The 22332-nt window shown below is 38.1% G+C and overlaps 1 protein-coding gene across 1 annotated transcript in view; it reads right to left on the bottom strand.

Annotated features, from left to right (window-relative positions):
* LOC120477429 (hydroperoxide isomerase ALOXE3) overlaps positions 1 to 1205 on the bottom strand; it is a 29904-nt gene extending 28699 nt beyond the window's left edge. Inside the window, exon 1 of the mRNA XM_089126751.1 lies at positions 1059 to 1205. Within this exon, the coding sequence (XP_088982877.1) occupies positions 1059 to 1202 (144 nt within the window). The 5' untranslated portion in view covers positions 1203 to 1205. The remainder of the gene's footprint in view (positions 1 to 1058) is intronic.
* Positions 1206 to 22332: the final 21127 nt, after the last annotated feature.

Genomic DNA, 22332 nt, shown 5'->3' with positions numbered 1-22332 from the left:
GTCAGTCCCAGCATGTTTGGGCTCTGAGTGAAACGCAGGGCGGCGGTCTGAAGTTAGCAGTTTCCCCGCCGAACACGAGATCCAGCACCACTACCGTGGACACGGGAGGACAGACACCGTCTGCTTACACTTATTTTGAACCAGATTAAAATTAGGCAGTGTTGTACATGTTATTAAGAAATGTTCTGATTTGAAATATAGGAAGATATCATGTAAACGAGTCATTGTCGTGTATTTTAAGGTTTAGATGATTACGTTAATCGTGGTTTTTGACAGTAAGTTTGATTTGAGTCAGACGTATGTGGTATTTTTTTTTTATTAATTACTAATGAGTTCACTATATTTTCACTTTAGAATACTGTTTCAGGTTTTAAGTAATTCCTGCAGAATTGATTTATTAATTACTAATAAGTTCTCTATTTTTTCAGTTTCCCCCAGTCGTTGCCTTCAATAAATGAATTTACTGATGCATGACATTTAATGTAAAACACAGCACTGAATTTAACATATAAAAATTAGTCTGAGGTTAGCTATGGCAAGGCTCTTGAGTGGGGTTCCTTTCTGAATTCGATTTCTTGCAGAACACACAAAACCACACCGGCAAAAACCTCTTTGACAGTTATATGTATTTGATAAAATTGTATTTTCACAATACTACTATTAATAACATTAGTAAATTCAGAAAGGGCCACAATGTAGTTTTTATGACTGTTTAGTGGTCACTTCTTAGTTATTTCTCTTGAACCTTTGTTAGTAGATAATTAATAGTCATTGTTCAGGCGGTATGACAGCATTAGTTATTGATTAACTACCTGTTTCTTAACACAATTATACATTTATGTTAAATACTGATTAGTTAACACATCTTTCTGAGTAGTGAAGAAGTAGTTAATGAAGAATTACCTATTAGTTCTTCAGTAGTTCCTTATTAGTTTTGCAGTAAGTAAGAAACAGTATTGTAAAGTGTTACCCAATTATCTTCCATTAAATGTAGCATTGACTGATAGATTTTTGTCCAAAACACACTCCATACCGCTGGTTTAATTGGGTGCACTTACCGATCCCTGCCAAAACCCTTGAACGCAATTAAGACTCTGTTCGTCACTCTCATCCTCAGTCCCACGCAGCTGGATGTAGATATAGCTGGTGGTTCCTGCCAAAAGCCTTTTTCCTGTGTTCACCGTTACTGTGTAGATCACCATGGCTGTTCTGCAAAGGAATGAACCATTTTTAAGAGAAAATACACCATGATGAGACCACCACAGAATATCCCAGCATGCAGAGAGAGAGAGAAAGTCTCACCTCTTACTGTAAGAAATGTTACTGCTGCTGTAAGAATTGCAACAACTGTTGTAACTAGATTGACTGTAAAGAGAGAGCAGTTTATGGCATTGAAATTACGACAAAATGAAACCCATTTTAATTGAACACTCCATTGCAAAGATCTTTAAAGTTTTATTACCAGGTTTCTGCCAAAACGAGGACCTTGTTCCTTTGATAATGACCTGAACAAGAAGAAGCCAAGCATTTTATACCTTCCTTGTAATGTATGCATTTTTGTCAGGGTCATGACATCCAATCTAAATAATAATAGGATTGGTTGTGACACTGACATTTACCCCTCTGGGGTGTCAGTGATTTTCTGGGTCTGGAGGCGGTTCTGATGTAATCTGTCATTTTTGTTTATCTCTTTTTTTTACTCAGCACTGCATGAAAAGGGTGGAATCTTTGGTAAAACCCTGAGGCAAATTACAGCCAATTTCAAAAACACCCAGATAAACAGGATGTACCTGATGGGGGGGTGGAGGTGGTCAGAGAAGTTTCAAAACATAGTCTTACTATTCACGTCAAGTCAAGTTACTTTATTGGTACCCATAGGTAAACTAGTTTTACAGTCTGAGAGGCATCGACATCCTTCATTGACCACAAACATAACATTCAACATACCAAACATTAAAACATATAAAAACAGCAGGTGATAAATACATAAAAATAAAATAAAAAATATAATAATACTGTTAAATGTTATTGAACTTAAATATAGCTAGCTTGATCAATTTTGACAGACTATTAGAGAGCATATCTATGTTTGGGTTAGTTCACTCGTTCACACTTCTCCACACTTCTCTTAAATATAGGCTATTATATGTATTTATTTATTTTTTTTTTTTTGAGGTAATGTTTCCTCTTTCCCACAGTATCACACAAGTGTGGGTCAACTAATCTTCAAAGATTAGAAACAGAAGTTCAGAAGGTTGTTGCAATCTTTTAATATCCATTTTGTATTGTTTTAACTATCCAATGAAATATTTTCTGTTACTGAACATATTTTACGTAACCTGCAAGATTTACAATGAGGGCATGAAGAAATATTCGTAGATTCCTCTTGGTAAGGCCCACCTAAAACACTCAAAGTTGTGGCAAAAAAGCGTCAGTGACAAAAAAGCCAAAGTGAGCTAACAAACAGTGGTTTTGTAAACTGACATGATGTAACTCTTCTTAAAGAGGCCATTATTCTCTGCTCTAAACTTTCCTTCTAACTTTCTTTTCTTATGTATCATTTTGTTAGTTAGTAGTTTGAGGCAGGTTTATTTATTGTTCAGTTGTGTGGTGATTATGGGTTCAAACTCGACGGGTTTTCAATCTTGACTGCCCGAACATGGTTGCAAGCGCATACCAGATGATTCGGTGTCGGTGGAAGATAGTTTGATAGCAGTTTGATAGTTTGATACGGAAATGAAATTGGTGCACAAAATATTTTGTCTGCGTCAAGGATGAACAAGGCTATTGTTATCTTTCTGAAAGAGTTAGCTATGGTGGATCATTTAGTTGAGTGTGGCGTGTCAGTGAGAGAAAATTTTATTCCTGTACTGCCGCTGTCCAACTTATCAAAAAAGGTGATTCTTTCAAATGTCCCGCCATTTATTCCTAACGATATGCTTGAGCGCATTCTTGCGCGTCACGGCAAAATCGTCGGGGTAATGAAGATGATTCCTCTGGGTGTAAAACAAACAGACTTAAAGCACATCATGTCTTTCAGAAGACAGATTTTCATGATTTTGCGCGCTGAATATCAGGATTGGAATGTTGCAGTGAAGTTGGCTGTGTTGGGTAAAGATTATACGATCTTTATTACTTCCAACACAATGAGATGTTTCGTCTGTGGAAAGCATGGCCATACTAGACAAACGTGTCCTACAAAGAATGATGCTGAACAAGTTAAACATTGGTATGAGTCAGTCCCTGTTGTTGAGCAGATAAATCATACTCCTGACGAAAAGAAGATTGATCAGCACTCTGAAAATGTTAGCGGTGGCTTTAGTGAACCTTGTTCATCTGGTTGTGCAGATAACTCTGATGTGGTCCCCATTGTTACAGATGTACTGAGTGAAAGTGTTGCTGGTGATCGTGTAGAAAAACAGGATGTTGCAGAACCTGTTGGTGTTGATAGCGCTAGGTTTTCTGAGCACTTTGTAGAACAAGTAGTCCAGTCATTTTAAGCCAAAATGAGGGTCTACATTGAACAAATTGCAACAGAAGCAAACTCAACTGATTTTGTATTCCCAATATGTCCCGAGTAAGGGAAAAAAAGCCCCGAAGGGGAAAGTTTTGAAAAAGGCCCAAATATATCCCATTCATTCGCCTATTCATTCTTTTTCTCACGTAAATAGGGTAAAAGTTTTAACCTTTAGATATCATCATGAAAATCTCTGAGTTGATTACTTACATCAAGACAAACAAAAAAACGTATATTACAAGTTTTTTGGAATTGTTTGCTAACATGGACAAATGATACATAATCTAATTACATATGTGCTAATTTGCATAAATACCCAAACAGATCTAAACATTGGATATAGCAGGTGAAATCGTCTTGTAGAATTTTGTTGACATATAACAGTAAACAATTTAATATTAATGTCTGAATGGAACCCATTTAGGCTACCCATGAACATTAATGCAGGAAGAAAGTACTTTAGAAAGCAGCCTTTATTAATTATTATGGCAGAGATGGGGTTTGGGGCTGGGTCAGTTGGACTGTTTCTGGGGGATGAGGGAAAAACACGAGACATGGGGAAGGAGATGGATTACTATATGCAATTTCAATCGAACCACTGTTGGTTTCTCTGAGGAAAAGACTACGTGGTGTGAGCTGTTCTAGTTATCCAGATTTAACCCCTGTAAAACTTACAGCATATGCTGATGATGTGACTGTTGTTGTACGCAATGTTGATGATATAGACCATTTAACAACTTGCTTAAATTTCTTTAAAAAAGCGACATCTGCTCGTATAAACTGGGAGAAATGTACAACATTACTGATGGGAGAATGGAGAGAAAGTGGACCTCCCCAATTACGTCAACAGTGTCAGTGGACTCGAGATGGTTTTAAAACCCTTGGGATTTATTTTGGGACTGGGAAGTATATGGAGAAAAACTGGGAGGGCTTCTGACCAAGTGATCGGGAGAATCCAGAGGTGGAGATGGATCCTTCCACAGCTTTTTTACAGAGGAAGAGTTTTGATAATTAACAGTTTGGAAGCTTCAAGCTTCAATGCTGTGGCATAAACTCACAGTTTCAAAGATGAAGGCAATGAGACACTTTATTGGACCGATAGAGTGCCTATACCATATCGTCTCATTTTGCTTCAAAATATGACCAATACAAAGCTGGATAGACAGTTGTTCCTAATGGAAAAGCCCTATGATCTAGAAACTCGTATGTCTTACAGGTATGTTGACTTCTATGCATCAGTGCTGAAAGCCTGGGGAGCCTGTTTGAGATGATAAGAGATGATAATGAAAATTATGGTATTCTCAAACCTTTGTTTTTTAATCCATTGTTTAAAATACAATCAAATGTTTTGAATTCATGTATTGCAATGTTTTCTAAAGCAGGGCTAATAAGAATTATTGATTTGCTCGATTTGCACAATGGTCAATGGAAGAATGTGCAGACTCTTGCTGATGAAGTTGGTCTCAAATCAGTAAGGACTATGGATGGTTTTATGAATAGTCTTAAAGCCTCTTTTCCTTCTGGATTCTTGTCCTTTTTAAATGGGTTTATTTATAATGATGCAGTGCCTCAGATATTTCCTGTTTTAAAAGTTAAACCCAAAAAAATGGTAATGAATGTAAGTGGCCAGATTCTCTTGTTGATGGGTTATGAAGCAATGGAGTTTCAAGCCCTTGGGAAAAAGGTTTTGTATCAGATGTGTGCAAAAGATGCTCATTGTAAACAATTAAGGGGAAGGGTTGATAGTAAATGGAGGATTTATCTATCTGCTGCTGAGGAAGTTACTCCTTCTTGGAGACTTTTATATCCACAAGTTTCCGAGGGGCGCTCCTGTAAAAAATAAAGTGGGTGAAACTTCCGGTGACGCGGCGGATGTAGCATTCCAATGGTATTTTGTGTGTTAGTTAGCGAAGAGGCTAGCTGTTTTTCGGAGAATTATTTTACTATTTAAAGACGCAAATCTTTATGAGAGATGTCGTTACGGAGCTCAGGGACAACATGTGCTGTTCGCGGTTGTATGTATAACCGGACTAAACTAATTTAGTGGCTTAAACGGGATTGTTTTGAACATAAGCTGAAAACGAAATCAGACTGAGTGATCCTGCCAACGACTGAAGTTTCCATCAACCTCCCAAAAGACGACGAATCTTCCTGTGTACATTTGTTTAAATTCGTAATATTCTATAAACTGTCAGCATGTGATTGGCTGTTCTCTACTGATGTTACACCTAAACTCAGGATCAAAGCCTGTGTTGACAGAATACCAAATGTGCCAGTTAATGTATTCCAGTAGCACATTCATTTATAATTTTGAATAAACTCCAAAGCACAATGACTAAGTGTGTATTTTTTTATTTTAATTGTTTGTCAGCTCGCACAACTGTCTGTCACCATGCCTTGATGAGTATTGATTATTAATAATGTTATTATAATACTCCCAATCAACTACTGCGGAGGGTAAAGGTACTGTTATTTCACCTTTTTGAATTTCGTTGAGGTTGTGTTCCCACATCGTTAGCTAGTTTGGATCGCTATAACTTGAATGACTGTCAGCTGTTGAATGAACGAGTGTCAAGCATGTCAAATCGCGCTTTGTTTACTTCCAACCGGAAGTCGCGCCCACTTTTGACGCAAGGCCTCATGGGGCGTAGGAAACTTGTGGATAAGCCTCCAATACCAAAGAGAAGTGGGGATCTTCAATCATTCATGGTATTGTGGCCACTAATCCTTTTGTTTCCAGGTTTAATCCGTTGGTTTCATCAGCATGTCCTTTTTTAAATGATACTGACAATGATACTTTCATTCATTTTGTGATTGTTTTCGTTTTGTCCCTTTGTTTGTGTTTCTTGATGGAATCATGTCTAAACTTGGGTTTTTATTTAACAAGACATTGTTTATTTTTGGAAACAGGCATAGACGTTCTTGGCAAAGGGAGTGTAAGCTTGCCAATTTTTTGTTAGGACAAGCTAAACTTGCTATTTTGAAATCCCGTCAGTGTAAGAATGAGAACCAAAATGTTGACTTAGGGTGTACTCACACTAGGCACGGTTGCCATGAACCGGACCCCAGTACGATTGTCCCCACTCCCCCTCGGGCCTGCACTCACATAGGGTTTCAGCATTCGTGCCGGAGCACGCTTACATCATTATGGTGCGACGGTTTCGGGATAAACAAGAAGAGCGGCGCTCTCTGAACACAATGGAGTCTATCGCTCTGTTTTCTTTGTGGATACTTTTGTGTCGTTTGGTCCACGATGGTGCACAGCCCTCTCACAGCCTGTTGTTAAACAGATGTGTCGCCTTAGTGGCGCGAAAATTTTCACGTAATCGTGCTGCTCGTATGAGGAGGTTTGCAAGGTACCAGCTGAAGTGCAGCAAGGACTTTGCAGCTTTGATTACGGACTACAGTTCCTGTACTGTTCGCCTCCTGTTCCGTGCTCCAGCACGGTTAGCGCTCACACTGCATGCGAACCGTGCCCGAGTCCAACTGAACCGTGCTCTGGCCCACCTCTTCCAGGGCCGGCTAATCAAACGAACCGTGCTTTGGTGGTCAAGCGCATTCGGGCACGGTTCAAACTGGCTAGTGTGAGTACACCCTTAGTGATGTTTAAATCGCTGGTAAAATCTCATAAAAAGTATACGTATTTTCAGCAAACAAAAAATGTTATTTTATTTGAAATGATATGGGGTGTTAAATAGGGTTGGGTATCGAGAATCGATTGGAACCGGGACTAACTTTTCGTTTTTCCCGGAATCGTTCAAAAGTTAAAATTTCGATTCCTAGTTTCGATATTCACAGTCCGCCGAGCGGAAGAAGAAACCGCTGAACAAGTGCAATCTACCGGAAGTGTTGGCATAACCGCGCGAGTCGAACATGAGCAGCTTACGTCGGCGGTCCAAAGTGTGGCTTCACTTTTCTAAAAATTAACGAAATCTCGGCAAAATGCAAAATTTGTGACAAGTATTTGTGACAGAAGGAGTATTTCCTTCAGAAAGACCATTGGTTAGCAAGGTTAGCTAAACTTTTTTGACCCTGCCTCTTAAAAGAATCGGAATCGAGAATCGTTAGGAACCGGAATCGAAACAAGGAATCGGAATCAGAATCGTTCAAATTCAAACGATACCCAACCCTAGTGTTAAAGAAGCAATTGTTACTGTCCATGAATTTGGCAGTTTGGTTTTTCACTGGTAATTTATTTATTTTGTTATCTGTGTTTATTTTTCTTTAGTTTTGTGTGTTTATTCTTTTTTTCTTTGTACAAATTAAAGGAAAGATGAAAAATACTTTTGATATCGTTTTTAAAATAAAAGTTATTGAAAGTCTCTCTCTCTCTGTGTGTGTGTCATGTTTCTATGGCAACCAGAGCTCCCGCCAAACTGCGGAATAAGTGGATTATGGTTGGAATAATGAGAGAAATAACATGGATAGAAAGTTCGGTAACACTTTAGAATACGGTTCCTTTGTTAATGAATAACTACACAAGAACCAATGAGTAACACAATATTAACAATCTAGTAACTATTATTAACTAACAAGAAACTCTGATTAACGGACTAGTAAGTAATAACGCACAGATGAAAGTGGTAGTTCACTATTAACTAATCAATAACTACTATTTTTGAATGCTTCCCAAAGAACTACTGAAAAAGTTTATTAACAATCTAGTAACTACTATTAATTAAAAAGAAACTCTGATTAATTAATTAGCAAGTAATAGTGCACAGATGAAAGTTGTACTTCATACTTCTGCGGGAATTACTAATTATTGGATCCGTATTCTAAAGTGAAGATCATGGGAACTGACTAGTAATTACTCAAGTGTTACATGATCTAGTCATGATTTGTGCAACCAAACACAAGTCATTCAAGCATTAGAGATTTTTGTTGAACTTTAGTATACTTTTAGAAAATATCTTGTCATATGATATTGTCATATAAAAAGATGAAAAGTCAATAAAGTGTAGAATCTATATATATATATGAGCAAGGAGACATACACAAAACAAATTTTTTTTAGGGGGGGGGGATTCAGTTGATAAATAGACAGCTTAGGAAAATTATTAACAGCTTTCACAAATCATATAAGTCTGCTATTACAAATTGATAATGTAAACAACCTTGTGTATTGTTATTAATCAGAGTTTCTTTTTAGTTAATAATAGTTACTAGATTGTTAATATTGTGTTACTCATTGGTTCTTGTGTAGTTATTCATTAACGAAGGAACCGTATTCTAATCTGTTAACTTTCTTGTCAGTGGATTGTAATGCATTACAGTCAGTCAGGTCACGTTACATGGAAGTGAGACGACGGCTACTAAAATTAGGTAAGACAGGTACTCTTAATGTTTCGATACAATTTGTTTTGTAATCACTGTTCCTTCGTTGGCCAGAGGAGAATGGTAGTCAATGGGGAATGAGATCTGTTTGATTAAAACATTCTTCCAAATATCTTCCTTTGTGTTCAGCAGAACAAATAAACAAATAGAGGTTTGGAACAACATGAGGGCGAGTAAATACTGACAGAATTATCATTTTTGGGTGAACTAACCCTTTAACAATATACACACTTCATGGCTTATACTGTGAAGACCCACTGAACTCCACACTTAATACCAATAAACGTCTATTAAAAAGACCACAACATGCATAAACCCAGTTAATAATGATTAAAGAGCTACATTAACAACCAGGGCCGGCGATTGTTATAGGCGAACTGGGCGGTTGACTAGGGCGCCAAATGTTTAGGGGGCGCCGCGGGCGCGCGCTCTAGTGTCACCCTTGACCTACTTCACATTCTTTACTACTTCCCATTAATCGAGAAATCAGAGTTAGGGTGATCATGTTTAATAAACTTTTTTTCGCTTCTCATTCTAAGGCGCCCTTCAGCCACACGTTTAATTAATTACTTGATTAAAACTTGATTGGCCAAAACTTGGTTAATTCAGGTGTGTCTGATTATTGTTGCCGTGACTACTGAGGTCAGGCACACCTGAATTAATCAGACAGGTATACCACCATCTGACTGACTACAGTATTAAATGTACAAAAGTGAGTAATATTGCGCGTTTCCCTAGCCCAAAATGGTACAAATAAAAATAAATAAAAGAAAATTGTTATAGAAAGTTTCATGTTTTAACATTCTTTTTTTTCTTTTCCTTTTTATTGTTCCTTTCAATTAAAACGTGTTTCTCCCCTGATACCCTGTATTTACATTGCAGGAACTCAACGAAACATATGGTCAGATAAGGGCCTTTGTTTCTTTTGACATGGACAAGGGAACCTCACAGGAGTAAAGGCAGTAAAACACCAAACACCTGTAAACACCAATAGAGTAAAAGACCACTGTATTGTAAAGCCTTCTTGATCTCATGGGTAATCAAGAAAGACAGTAGAGCCCGGGGATTGGGGGACAAGAAAGGACACTGTCATTTTGTCAGCCTTTTGACACAACAGGTGTGGGGACCGTAAAAGCTCAGGGAAGGGGGATAGAACAATAGGATTTCTAATAAACCTGCTTTATCTGGTTTTACTGGCTAAACGGACACTTACAAGAAGGGGCTCGGGGAAAAAGAGGTGTACAAAAGCTGTCTGTTGTATATGTCATTTAGGTCTGTGTTCCTATCACGAGGTAGCTGTCGCACTATTTTGTGAACAAGCTTCCTTTAAAAGAATTAAGATCTTTTAGAGTACAATTTGAATCTAATGCCTCTTACTATGATGCTGTTTGTTAATTAAACTGTTTTTGCCACAACAAAATAAACAACCCAACTAGGCTCAAGACATTACAAGGTGAAGACCTACAGTCTCCTACAAGTAAAAACAATTATGAGACCAAATTCCAAAATCCTGTGATCCAACTGTAGTGTGAGCCGGCAAAGAGCGGGTGAAAGTTACCTGTGCCTCTAAAATCAATCCGATTTGAATCTCGTGACACATAAATGCGCTCATCAACCCAATAACTTTATTTATCATTCATGTTATTGTAACGGGTTAAAGAAATTTGTGATGAATTATGCCACAATGTTTGTTCATGTTCTATCATGTTCCTAAAATATTCGTTAATTATAATGTATCAAGTGCATCTAAGAAATGGATATGGCGACACCTACAGGCGAATAGAGTATCGCCATTTTCTCTTCAGTTTATGCGAGTTTATACTATTCAGTTTATACTATTCTTGAGGAGAATAGTAGGTGGAAAATCTCTGTGTTGTCAGTGATGACTTTACTTCTCTTTTAAGATCAGAATTGTTCTTTTGAAAGTATTTTATTTCATAATTACGTCATAAGAGACATAGAGTTGATGAATAATTTATCTTATACTGAAACTCATTGTCCAGCTCATTATGAGCACATGGTTTTCGTTGTATTTCCCGTTACTTATATTCTCATGTAATTTACTTCATATTTATTTTTGACAGTTATGTGACCGGATGAGCTGTGTTTCAAGTCTGTGTGGTGTTATTTCACATATCTCCAGAGGGCTATTTCACAAAACCAAGATAGCGGATTAAGCCGGGATTTTCCAAATATCCTGGCTGAATTAAGCCGGGACTTGGTTTCACGAAAGCAGTAGCACATAAGTTACCATGGCGATTTATTCTGTGCAGCTAGCCTGCTCCAGACCAGGCTAACAGCCAGGCTTAGTCAATCCTCGTGCCTTATCTGTTCAGTCAGCGGTCACGCCGATCAGAATCCAATGTGTTTTGTCAGTTATATATGTGTTCAGCGCAATTTTATCAGCCTGCATTAAAATACCTCAGATACATATTGGCATTCAGTCAAGTATAGCCTACTATTATTATTGTAACATTATGATGGTAGCCTACCATTATTAACTATAATAATAATTATCCATATGGGCATTGTTACTGTTCAGTTGTGTTTTTGAGGACTGCTGTTCTAAGTTTGACAGATAGGTCTTTAATAGGCTATTGTATGTGATGAGGGAATTAGAGAAATGGCTGATAAAGAAGCAAAAGTTTTTTCAATCAAGTCAGGCAATATAAGTAGCTCTAAACACATGTTTCGTCCTTTACAATGGCATGCCCATTTTTGGATGACATCTGATGAAGCACTTATATCTGAGAAGGCCTTTCAGACGTGAAAGAGTGTTTCGGGACAGGTCCGACCCATTGGCTTTTCCCGACAATTACCTGCAAGAGCGTTAGGGTAGAGTCGGGGAAAACGCCCCCCTTAAGGAAAATGTGGCATTACTGTAAAACAAAACATAAATGTGACTAGAATTGCCATCCCAGTTTTGAGTGTCTTTGGCAGGAGTTATTTACCAAATATTAAAATTGCTCAACCTTCATAATTATTATTTTTTTGACTGAAAATATGGGGTGGGGTAAAATGCCCCCTTTCTTACCAACCAGTTTCCTTCATAGATCAACAGCAAAATGAACATAATTTTTAATCTCTAAAAGTAAAAGGCAAGTAATGCAACAACATAATATACCTATTAATATTTATTTCAGGAATGTACAAAACAGCCAAATTTCTAACATTTGAATATTTTGATTTCTACACGAGGCCTATAATTGATGTAGTATTTGTTCATCACTATCATCAAGAAAAACAGAAAACCCTAAATAAATATTAAACATAAATTAGTATATTAATAGTGAAATATATTACATAAATGCATTAAAAGTCACTGTTTTATCATTGGGTCACCTAACCACCTTCCATCATTGCATTCACCAAGCTAGCTAGCTAATGCTCACTTGAAGTAATTTTTTCATGTTTTGTTCAAATATTTTGATTTCACCGCCTAGTTATACTGCATTAAAGTGTAAAATAAAGACTTTGATGAACAGAAATACACTCACCGGCCACTTTATTAGGTACCCCATGCTAGTAACGGGTTGGACCCCCTTTTGCCTTCAGAACTGCCTCAATTCTTCGTGGCATAGATTCAACAAGGTGCTGGAAGCATTCCTCAGGGAGTTTGGTCCATATTGACATGATGGCATCACACAGTTGCCGCAGATTTGTCGGCTGCACATCCATGATGCGAATCTCCCGTTCCACCACATCCCAAAGATGCTCTATTGGATTGAGATCTGGTGACTGTGGAGGCCATTTGAGTACAGCAAACTCATTGTCATGTTCAAGAAACCAGTCTGAGATGATTCCAGCTTTATGACATGGCGCATTATCCTGCTGGAAGTAGCCATCAGAAGTTGGGTACATTGTGGTCATAAAGGGATGGACATGATCAGCAACAATACTCAGGTAGGCTATGGCGTTGCAACGATGCTCAATTGGTACCAAGGGGCCCAAAGAGTGCCAAGAAAATATTCCCCACACCATGACACCACCACCACCAGCCTGAACCGTTGATACAAGGCAGGATGGATCCATGCTTTCATGTTGTAGACGCCAAATTCTGACCCTACCATCCGAATGTCGCAGCAGAAATCGAGACTCATCAGACCAGGCAACGTTTTTCCAATCTTCTATTGTCCAATTTTGATGAGCTTGTGCAAATTGTAGCCTCAGTTTCCTGTTCTTAGCTGAAAGGAGTGGCACCCGGTGTGGTCTTCTGCTGCTGTAGCCCATCTGCCTCAAAGTTCGACGTACTGTGCGTTCAGAGATGCTCTTCTGCCCACCTTGGTTGTAACGGGTGGTTATTTGAGTCACTGTTGTCCTTCTATCAGCTCGAACCAGTCTGGCCATTCTCCTCTGACCTCTGGCATCAACAAGGCATTTCCGCCCACAGAACTGCCGCTCACTGGATGTTTTTTCTTTTTCGGACCATTCTCTGTAAACCCTAGAGATGGTTGTGCGTGAAAATCCCAGTAGATTAGCAGTTTCTGAAATACTCAGACCAGCCCTTCTGGCACCAACAATCATGCCACGTTCAAAGTCACTCAAATCACCTTTCTTCCCCATATTGATGCTCGGTTTGAACTGCAGGAGATTGTCTTGACCATGTCTACATGCCTAAATGCACTGAGTTGCCGCCATGTGATTGGCTGCTTAGAAATTAAGTGTTAACGTGCAGTTGGACAGGTGTACCTAATAAAGTGGCCGGTGAGTGTATGTTACTGTAGTAATTATGATAAAGAGAAACTATGCCCCTTGGGGGGCGTTTTCCCCGACTCTACCCTACTGCTTTTCTGGGGATGGGCATCTGCTACCTGTGCTGACTGTTGGGTCCCAAAATTATCAGACACTTACCAGTTTTTTCATACATATTTTACAATAATTCATACGAATCTGTACGAGTGCGGTCGTAATATTTAGACACCTAATAAAATGCATACGAATTGCTGTGAGATCGGATTGATCTATACACAGTATTTACCTCAATTACATCAAATTAAAAACATCAAAATTAAATTACAGATAAATTAAGAGTAATCCCTTGCTTTACATTTTCAATGAAAAGTAATGAAATTACAGTAACTAATTACTTAGTAATTAGTACACCCAACACTGGAAGTATGGCGCACGCAACTTATCCATAGTAGCATCAATGAATCTGTGATGGACTGTGTGGTCTGTTGAAGAAAGCTGTCGGCTCCCACTTATCTGAATGACTTACACCTGGCTTGACATAGCCGCTCCTCCTGAGCCTGGTTTGGCCTTTGTGAAACTGATAAAGCCAGGTGGTCACACTAGCTCAAGCCCAGCTTTATCTCTTATCCTGGATTTCTAAATTCTGCTTTTGTGAAACAGCCCTCAGATCGCTGAGTTCACAAATATTATTTTACTGTTTATTAATGTTTTTACTCAACATTTGTGCAGTTTTTGGAGGATTTATGATATCTTTTAAATATCTTTTAAATATCTATAAATTAATAAATAAATATTTATTTATCATTGGACTCAAAATAGACAAAATTCATCATCAAAATCAGAAATAACACAGAACACAGACAGAAATTAAGTGGCACACTTCCAAAAATGAAAAAGACATCCACAATCCAAAATTATCATGCTCACACACAAACACACACATATAGAGGAATACAATATACAGGAATACATACAGACTATAAAAACTGTTCGCTTATCATTTGTAAAATAAAATACTCTAAAATGCAGAACCACCGCAAAAAATAAATTGGTAACACAAAGACACATTGAAAATGTGCACACACACACACACACACACACACACACACACACACAGGAATACATTTGTAAGGCTATAAAAAAGATAAGAGATTAGACCAACTATTGTTCCAAACTATTGTTCCTAGTTGTTCGATTCTCTTCCCAATTTACTTTTTTTTTTTTACAAATATTTTATTTTTCCTGCTTTATTTACTAATTTGTTACTGCTAATTTGTTACTGCTGTTCAGTTGAAATAAATTATCAAATCTTAAGACTCCAACATTTCACTTTGTAACATGTTGTTCAGGTTTGATTCTAATCATAATGTAACATTATTGAAAAACTGTTGTTGTTGTTTTTTTCAGTACAAAAACAAATGCTAAACTTTGACAAAAAGTATTTTATTTTTGTTATAATTGTGATTTTATAATATTTAGATATGAATCCAACTGAATCCAACTTTAGAAACTATATCTTTTAGTAATTCAAATAGTTTATAGGCCTAGTGGAGCTCTATAGCCATCTAGTGGATAAAGTGACTTATTACAAATTTTAACCTGTTTTTTTTTTCAAAAATTAGGCAAAAATCTTACATTCAACCTTGTAAAATTATCCATGGTATCCCCAGGAATGAAAGTTAGAAATCTGGGTCTTTTATAAAGTTTATTTAACATAAAATGCAGTTTTTTTGTAAAAATCCTATTTAAATAAATATTTATTTATTTATAGAAATAAAAAATAAAAAATCATAAATCCTCCAAAAACTACACAAATGTTGAGTAAAAACATTAATAAACAGAGTAAAATTATATTTGTTAAAAAACAATACTATCCTGTTTCAAAATGAAATAATATTGTCTGGGGTCCAGTAGACCCCGAAGACCAAAATTGTTCCTTTTCTTGAAGACCATCAGAGGGTTAAGCCTGTACCAATATTTTTTGAAAAAGGACTACCTACAATAGACTGGTGGCTTGTATACTGAATAGAGTTTTACTTTGTCACTAAATCCATTATTTTGATTTAGCTTGATCCATAGTAGACTTATGGTTTCTTCACCTCTAAAACCTATCCATAGTAGATCCATGTTTTTTTCCACCTAGTGGCAGTTCATGTTCGCTTAAACCAGTCGGATCTAGGCGCTTACTTGCCACTGCTCTAAACCTAATCATAGAAGATCTATGGTTTTGTCCACCTAATGGTGGTTCACGTTCATTAAACCAAATGGATCTAGGTGTTCACCAACTACTACCCTAAACCTAACCATAGTAGACCTATGTTTTTTCCACCTAGTGGCAGTTCGTGTTCGCTTAAACCAGTCGGATCTAGGCGTTTATTTGCTACTGCCCTAAAACCTAACCATAGTAGACCTATGTTTTTTCCACCAAGTGGTGGTTTGTTCGTTAAAAAGCGGATCTATGTGTTAACCTACCATTGGCCTAAACCTAACCATAATAGATCTATGGTTTTTTCCCACCTAGTGGCAGTTCGTGTTTGCTTAAATCAATTAGATCTGGGTGCTTACTTGCCACTGCCCTAAACCTAACCATAGTAGACCTACCCATAGTAGCCCTATGGAATACTAACCTTGTAGGTTTAAACATTGTGACTAAACCAGTTCTATGCACAGGGGCGGTTCTAGAGGCGGGGCCACAGGGGCCTGGGCCCCTGCTGAAATCTGATTGGCCCCCCTTCCATCAATCGTCGACGAGAAGAGCAACCGGAGAATTTTTCCACAACGATCACAGATGCAATTCCACCCCCAAACAATTGGCGGCACTGCGGTAGTAATGTGCCAATGTAATTTGGGAGAAGAAGCAGTGCTTGAAACTAATGCGCAAAATCGATGAACTTTTGACTACCAGAACATCAGCGGTGATGTTGCCTGTACACAGGAGACATAATCCATCAAACAGTAATCCAACTTAGAGACAACTTTTGGTGATTCACAAATCCTTGTGTTGGTTGTCATTAAAATATGAAAGTATATTTTAGCTGCTGCTCTTACTTATTTTAGGTTTGTTAACTTAATTGTGGAAGACTTGTTAAAGTTGTTAGCAATGTTAACATGTTAAGATAGCGCTGAGCATATCATCATATAGTGAGCATGAAAAAAGGGACAGACACAGGGAGCTATTCAGAGTTTTTTATTTATTTATTTTTTTACAAGATTAACCCATGATACACATATATATCTATGATGATACTACTAAAAGTGATGGTTAAAGCAAGGGGAGGTCAGAGGACAGAATTAACCAGCAGGCAGCTGAAGACCAGGGTAGCCCAAACCCCTCTTCACCAGATCAGAGAAAACATGATGTAGGCAAAGCCAGATGATAGAAACACAATGTAATGTATTAAATGGTATTCAATGAAACTGGAGAAATGTACTGCTTGCTGAGGGTCTGAACATAATGACGCCAAAATGGATGTTTCTGCTAGCAGCTAGAACCAGAAATGTTAGCAATAACTGCTCATATTAACATAATTTTCAGAAGACTCAGTGGTTTTGTTTGATTGTTTTTCATTTGTTTGTTGTAGGCATTCCCTGGTGCCTAGCAGAGACGTTGTGCTGCTCCACCTGGACCTGATGGTATGCTTATATTTTCATCCTGTTGAAGTTCTCAATGGACATTTAACAAATTATGCATTAATTAACAATAATTTACTGTTTATAAGCAACGACATGATTATGAAACTTAAAATGTTGAATTCAGAAAGAAGTTATAAAAAAAAATTTTTTTTTGCTTCTCTCCAGACATTACCCAGTCCAGAGCAGATGGTCCAGTGCAACCTGTCCTCAAGGTTTACCCCAAGACACAGCACAGGAGCAGAGCATTCATTGAGACCTGGTACAAAGACTTTACGTGGCTGCAGTATTCTGTGTTTAGAGCACAGTATAAATTAAAAAATAAAAAAAATAAAAAAAATCATTAAGAACTTTACTGGTTCTTAATGAACTTTACATTTTATTGAAAAATTAATAACTGCCAAACTGTATTTGCACCGTACTGAATAAATTATTTTGTGTGCATGAATGTACCCTGTACTTGGCCCCTGATTGTAACATCTGGCCCCTTAATGGCCCCTGTTACAAAAAAATCCTAGAACCGCCACTGTCTATGCCTTAACCTACTCTTACTCTAAACCTAACCATAGTAGTCTTATGGAATACAAACTTTGTAGGTTTGGTATTATTGCTAAATCAATTTAGATTTGTTTTTGTCGACTCTTGCTGTGAACCTAATCAGAAAAAAAATTAAGGTTGGCATACCTAGGTAGTAGACTGTTTTTTTTATTGATCCATTAGGATTTAAGCTTAACCCTTTGGATTGAGTAGGGCCCTTGTCCAAGTGTAATAGAGTCTATACTCAATCAAATAGTGGAATCACAAAAGAAAAAACACAGTGATTCGATACCCACAGGGGAGACAAGCGTCGGCCAGTGCTTTTCCTCAGTCCCGGAACCCTTGTGAAAAACCAGGAGGGGGAAGGGCTGTTGTAATATCCTCAATAAACCTAACCCTAAGAGCTGGGCCTTTAACACACAAAATATTCTCGAGGAGCATTATGAATCTTGCATTGATGAGCTCTCTCAGAAAATTCATGCTCTTAACAACCACCATGATTGGCCAAAAGCATTTGAGGTGGCAACTGGCTGGGCCAATAAGAACTACCAAGAATGTATTAGTCAGGAGACAATTGAGCAAGCAAAAAAAATCATTCAATCAGAAATGCCAAGTTCCTCCGGCCTAAAACCACACGTGCACCCACATATACGGACAGGGCTGGACTGGGACAAAAAATCAGCCCTGGACACTTCATCCAGACCGGCCCACTATGCACACACACACACACACACACAAACACACACACATCTATACGTGCATTAATCTGCATGTAAAATTACTGATTAGATTTTATTTACTATCAGAACCAAGAAAAAAATATTAAAATAATAAACAAATAAAATGGAAATGATTTTATAAGGCTTTATTGTAAATAACTGGTCTTAATTTATGTGCCGCTTATTATTCTAATAGAATATTCTTAGGATATTTCTAAGAATATTCTTAACCTACTGTAGGTCCTGGCAGTGATGTTTCACCTCATGAAATATAGTTTATATAGTATACCTATATTTCATTTATACTATATCATTTATATAGTGTATATATATATATATAAAAATCATTGTTAAAGCTATTAGTCAAGAGCAGTGAGTTATTTATCTTTGTCTTTTGTTCACATTTAGCCTATGACACATAAGGCTTCTGCCAGGCACTTTGCCAGGGTTTGGCGCTGCTCTGTGGCTGCCTCGCTGCTTTCACGTTAGGCATTTGTTTTGTTTGTCTGTCTGTTTGCCACAACATGGATCTTGTTTTATGGTATGTGATTGGACTGCTTGTTATGATTTTAAACACATACTTTGCTCAAGGAAGCAACTTCGACAATGCTGCTGGCGGCGGCAAACCCTGTGAAATACGATACAGCAGAGAATTCCTATTGCTGCTCCGCAATCACATCCCCCCGGACTATTTAACTGTGGACTTGATACCGAACTGTCTCAAATCCAATCCTAAGGAAGGGAATAATCGGTCGAAACGTAAACGTGGCCGTAAGAGTGGTATTCGACTTCGACTGAAGAGGATGAAAAACAAACTCCCTTTACCTACTACACTGCTTATCAACGCGCAATCACTGAGAGCGAAGACAGAGGAGTTATCGGCTAACACCCGCTTCCTGTACGAGTATAGGAGCGCGTGTGTCTTGGCAATCACTGAGACTTGGCTGGATAGTAACATCGCGTCCAGTGAGGTGGAACCTTCAGGTTTCTCGGCGTTTAGGACCGACCGAGACCCCAACATCACCGGGAAGGCTCGCGGAGGCGGAGTCTGTTTCCTCATCAGGGACGAGTGGTGCCGGGCAGTTACGGTGAGAGAGAAACTTTGTACTCCTGACATCGAGCTGCTGTGTGTTTCTCTGCGACCCTTCTATCTGCCAAGGGAGTTTCCTCAAATTTTCCTTACAGTGGTATATATACACCCAAAGGCAAATGTCAACAAAGCATCAGAGATTCTTTTTAACCTCTCACAGAATCTGGAGTCACTTTCACCTGATGCTCCTAAGTTCATCCTGGGAGATTTTAATAACTGTTCCCTTAAAAAACATCTACGCACATACTATCAGTATGTTAAGTGTTTTACTAGGAAAAATAAGTCTTTAGACATGTGTTATGGAACCGTCAAAGACGCCTACACAGCATCCCAGCTACCACCACTAGGGGCGTCTGATCACACTGTGGTTCATCTTCGGCCTGTCTATAAGAGGCTACTGGAGAGGGAGAAGCCTCAAAAAAGGTCTGTCAAAGTGTGGAACAATGACAGCATTATGGCTCTGCAGGGGTGTTTTGACTGTACAGCATGGGATGTCTTTAAGAGCCCTGATATTAATGATCATGTTGTAGCAGTGTCTGATTATATTAACTTTTGTGTAGATTCTGTGATACCTACTAAGTCTTTTAAAGTATTTCCTAATGACAAGCCATGGGTGTCAAACAAACTAAAGAATCTTATAATTCAAAAGAAAAAAGCTTTTAGAAATCAGGATGAAACAGCGAGAAGGGACTCACAGAGGCAGATTAAACGACAAATACAGCTGGATAAGTATAGCTATAAACAAAAGATAGAGGCCACTCTGGCATCTGGTAATCCTAGAGAGGCATGGCAAGGAATTAAAATTATGACCAATGTTCCACACAAGGGCAGGGGAAATTCTCCACTGGTTTTGCAGAGTGATGAACCTGATCTGGCAAACCAGCTAAATACATTCTTTTGTCGTTTCGAGAGGGGAAATAGTATGGAAGCAACCACTGGGTTACCCCTTCCACTCCCTTGTCTCCCTCTCTCATCTAACTTCACCATCAAGGAATCAGAAGTCCTTCAGCTTTTTAGGAAATGTAATTCTCGGAAAAGCTCAGGACCAGACAACATATGTGGAAGGGTCATAAAACATTGTGCTGAACAGCTAGCACCAGTGTTCACTGACCTTTTTAGATCTTCTTTTAACCTTCACAAGGTCCCAACACTATGGAAAACATCCATAATTATACCAGTGCCAAAAACTCAGCGACCCACTGGACCAAATGACTATCGACCAATTGCACTAACGTCGCTGGTCATGAAGTGCTTCGAGCAGTTAGTAAAGAGGTACATTGTATCTGAAACTCAGCATCTCTTGGACCCCTTGCAATTCGCCTATCAGGCCTCCAGGGGAGTTGAAGATGCCATTGGGACACTATTGCACTTATTGCACACTCACCTTGAGAAACCAAAGACCCACGCTAAGATTTTATTTGTGGACTTTTCCTCGGCCTTTAATACTATCCAGCCCAGTATTTTGGCGGATAGACTGGCCTCAGAATTTTCACTTGAACCTGGCTTGATTCTTTGGATTGTTGATTTTCTTAGTTGTAGAATCCAGCAGGTCAGGACAGGAACTTCTCTCTCGGTCAAGATGTCTACTTGCACAGGCTCTCCTCAGGGATGTGTTTTATCTCCTTTATTGTTTATTTTATATACGAATTCTTGTACCAGCACTTTACCAAACAGGCACCTTATTAAGTATGCAGACGATACTGCTTTGTTGAGTCTACTGTATGATGATGAGGAGGATCATGGGCCAGTTCTTGACTATTTCTTAAATTGGTGTGAAAAGTCAAGCCTCCTTCTAAACACCACAAAAACAAAAGAAATGTCCATTGATTTTAGAATGACACAATCATCAAATTTAACTTTTATTAACGGGGACGCTATACAATCGGTTACAAATTATAAATATCTTGGCATAGTGATTGACCATAAGCTTAAATGGGATCTGTGGTCTGACCTCATCAGTACTAAGACTCAACAAAGAATGTACTTTTTAAAGAAATTGTCATCTTTTAATGTTCACAACAAAATGCTTCAGATGTTTTATTCTTCTTTTATTGAAAGTGTGTTGGCCTTCTGCATCATCTGCTGGTTTGGAAATGCTACTGAGGCACAGAAGAAGTCTGTAAGGAAAACAGTAACACTGGCCAGTAAACTATTAGGGATCACGTTACCAAGTGTGGAATGCATTTACAGGGAAAGAGTAATGAACAAGGCAAAAACCATTGTGGGAGACAAGAGGCACCCTCTTGCCTCTTCATTCGAACTACTGCCTTCTAGGCGACGGTACTGCCTCCCTCTATTCACTAAAAATAGATCAAAGTCTTCATTTGTGCCTCAAGCAATTAAGCTTTTAAATAGCTAAGTTACATAGGTATAGGATACTCAGCTGGTCTGGTATTGCTTAAATCAAATAGGTAGTTAATAAGTGGAGGGTATGTGGAATTATGGGCTAAGTGTAGTAGTATGTGTCTTTGTATTTTTTTCTTTTATTTATTTATTTTTGTGTGTGTGTATGATGTATGTCGTATGTATGTTGAAATGCCTACTTGATTGCTATGCAAACAAATTTCCTCACGAGGACAAATAAATGTACTTACTTACTTACTTACTTACTTACTTCAGGGATACAAATTGAAAAAAAAAAATATATATATGTGCATATTTATATGCAAAATACTCCTTTATAGCTATTTGAAAGGTATGCACGTATGCAAAATACTCCTTTCGCTATTTTTCAAGTCAACTATGTGCTATTGTCATTAAATGGCTTTCCTGAGGTAACTCTGTAACGTTCTGTGACATAATTGTTCTCC

Source organism: Pimephales promelas, chromosome 24 (assembly GCF_988280905.1).
Source record: "Pimephales promelas chromosome 24, fPimPro1.hap1.1, whole genome shotgun sequence".
Lineage (NCBI taxonomy): Eukaryota > Metazoa > Chordata > Actinopteri > Cypriniformes > Leuciscidae > Pimephales > Pimephales promelas.
The sequence above is the reverse complement of the archived record's forward strand: the minus strand, read 5'-3'. Positions and strand labels throughout refer to the sequence as shown.